The 1,973-nt window shown below is 54.1% G+C and overlaps 1 protein-coding gene across 1 annotated transcript; it reads left to right on the forward strand.

Moving 5' to 3' along the window:
• Positions 1 to 225: 225 nt before the first annotated feature.
• LOC108630719 (uncharacterized protein DDB_G0283357-like) lies at positions 226 to 1,841 on the forward strand. Its single transcript, XM_026818589.1, has one exon. It carries the CDS (start codon positions 226 to 228, stop codon positions 1,624 to 1,626), a length of 1,401 nt encoding a protein of 466 aa, XP_026674390.1. The 3' UTR covers positions 1,627 to 1,841.
• Positions 1,842 to 1,973: the final 132 nt, after the last annotated feature.

Consider the following 1,973-nt stretch of genomic DNA (forward strand, 5'->3'; position numbering starts at 1 on the left):
GAAATAATTTATGCATTATTATTTGTACATTTGTCCAAAAGCAATCAAAATGACTTCCTTGGGCAATCTAGTGTTAATGAATATCATAACAGATGAAATGAAAAAATTTCTGTACAATTTTTCCAAAAGAACTTCTAAATGAACGTTCATGTTTGGTAATAATCGTTAAATTAGCGAAAGAATCGTTGAATCTAATTAGGCGATTTCTTCGTTATTCCAGCGAGGATGTCGAGCAGCGGCGTGACGGGCGGCCCGGTGAGCCAAGTGTGTCGTCCACACTTTCCCAGCTCCGTGCTCCACCCTTGGCTGTCCGGCAGCGGGGCGGACACGTCCAAGACGCCGTGGGGCTTCCCGACGACGACCGGGACGACCGGCGGCGACGACAAACCGCAGAGTCCACTGGGCTCGTCTCTACCGCCGACCACCGGGAGCCTTTCGAGTCACGGGGGCGCCGGTGCGGGACACCACCTGTTCTCCTTTCCGCCGACACCGCCTAAAGACGCGACGCCCGACAGCATAACCGCGAGCACCACCTCCAACACGAACAACAACAATAATTCCAGTAGCGCGAACAATAACAACAGCAGCAATCCTTTGTCGGGACTAGGCGGAGGCGCGAGTAGCGAGTACCAAGCGGCCGTCGCGCACGCGGCGGTCATGGGCGCGTTCATGCACCACCAGGACGCGTTGGGCGCCGGCGGAGCCAGCTCTTGCGACGTGAAACCGAACGTGATGCTGGGACACCACCACGGGGCACCGTCGCCGCCGCATCAGCAGCACAACGGGAGCGGGAACGCGGGGAACGGGAACGGGAGCAACGGCGGTGCCACCGGACAAGTGAAGCAGCGCGAAGGTAATAACCAGTCGGGCAGCCAACAGGCGAGCACGCAGCAGCAGCAACAACAGCAGCAACAACAGCAGCAGCAAGAGAACGCGTATCAGGGGAACAACGGCGGTGGCGGCGGTGGTGCGTCCTCGCCGTCGTGCAGGGACGGCTACGCGGCCGCGGCCGCGGCTGCGGCTGCTGCGGCCGCGTCCAACAGCCACCACGCCACCTCCGGGTCCCAATACGACCCGGCGACCAGCGCGTATAACATGTACCAGCACCTGCAGTATCCTAGTACCACCCACCACCATCACCACCACCATCATCACGGCGCCTCCTCGTCGTCGTCTTCGTCTTCGTCCCACAATCCGCACAACGGGACCGCGGTTTCCGGTATTTTCGGTCACCACGGGGCCGCCGGCGCCGGTGCCGGGAACACGACCGGCGTGGCCGGCGTGAACGTCGACTCGAAGTTGTTGGTCGGTCACGCGCACGCCAACACGCCGAGCTCGCCGTCCGCGCAGCAGCAGCAGCAGCAAAAGCCCAGGAACAAGTCGAGGACGTCCGCCGGTAAGCCGCCCGCCTACCAAACTCTCTCATTCTCTCTCTCTCTCTTTCTCTCTTCCCCCCTCCCCATTTTTTTAACCTTTTTATGTTTACTCATTTTATTCGTTAGTTCTCTCGGTTTTGGGATTTTCTTCCACGGTTACTGGATACTAATACAAACCTTGTACTCTTTGCGTGAGTTCATGTGTTTGCAGTTTTCAATATTACATTTGCATATCTTGAAGTGGACGTAGCTGTTTTATGATAACAAGATTAAATCCAGTAATTCTGTTTTTAGTTTAATGTATCTGGTGACTACTTTAATTTATTTTCGATTAACTCTTCCTGTACCGACTGAATGTTAAGGCCTGTTCTGGTTATGCAGTGGAACTACGTTCCTGTATTAAGTTGAGAAAAAAAAATGATTGGATATCTTATCATTCAGTGGTACGGGGATAAAGATACGAGAGGTTCGGTCGTTTCGTTCTGTACACAGTAGAACGTTCCGTTCCTAGTCAGACCGAAACTACCGCGTCTGATACATAATTTCTTTCTTTACTCTCCGTTCAACGCTTTGAGTTCCCTTGGTTCTGCTTGTCCT

Source organism: Ceratina calcarata, unplaced genomic scaffold, assembly GCF_001652005.2.
Source record: "Ceratina calcarata isolate Rehan_Ccalc_2016 unplaced genomic scaffold, ASM165200v1 scaffold1436, whole genome shotgun sequence".
Classification (NCBI taxonomy): Eukaryota; Metazoa; Arthropoda; class Insecta; order Hymenoptera; family Apidae; genus Ceratina; species Ceratina calcarata.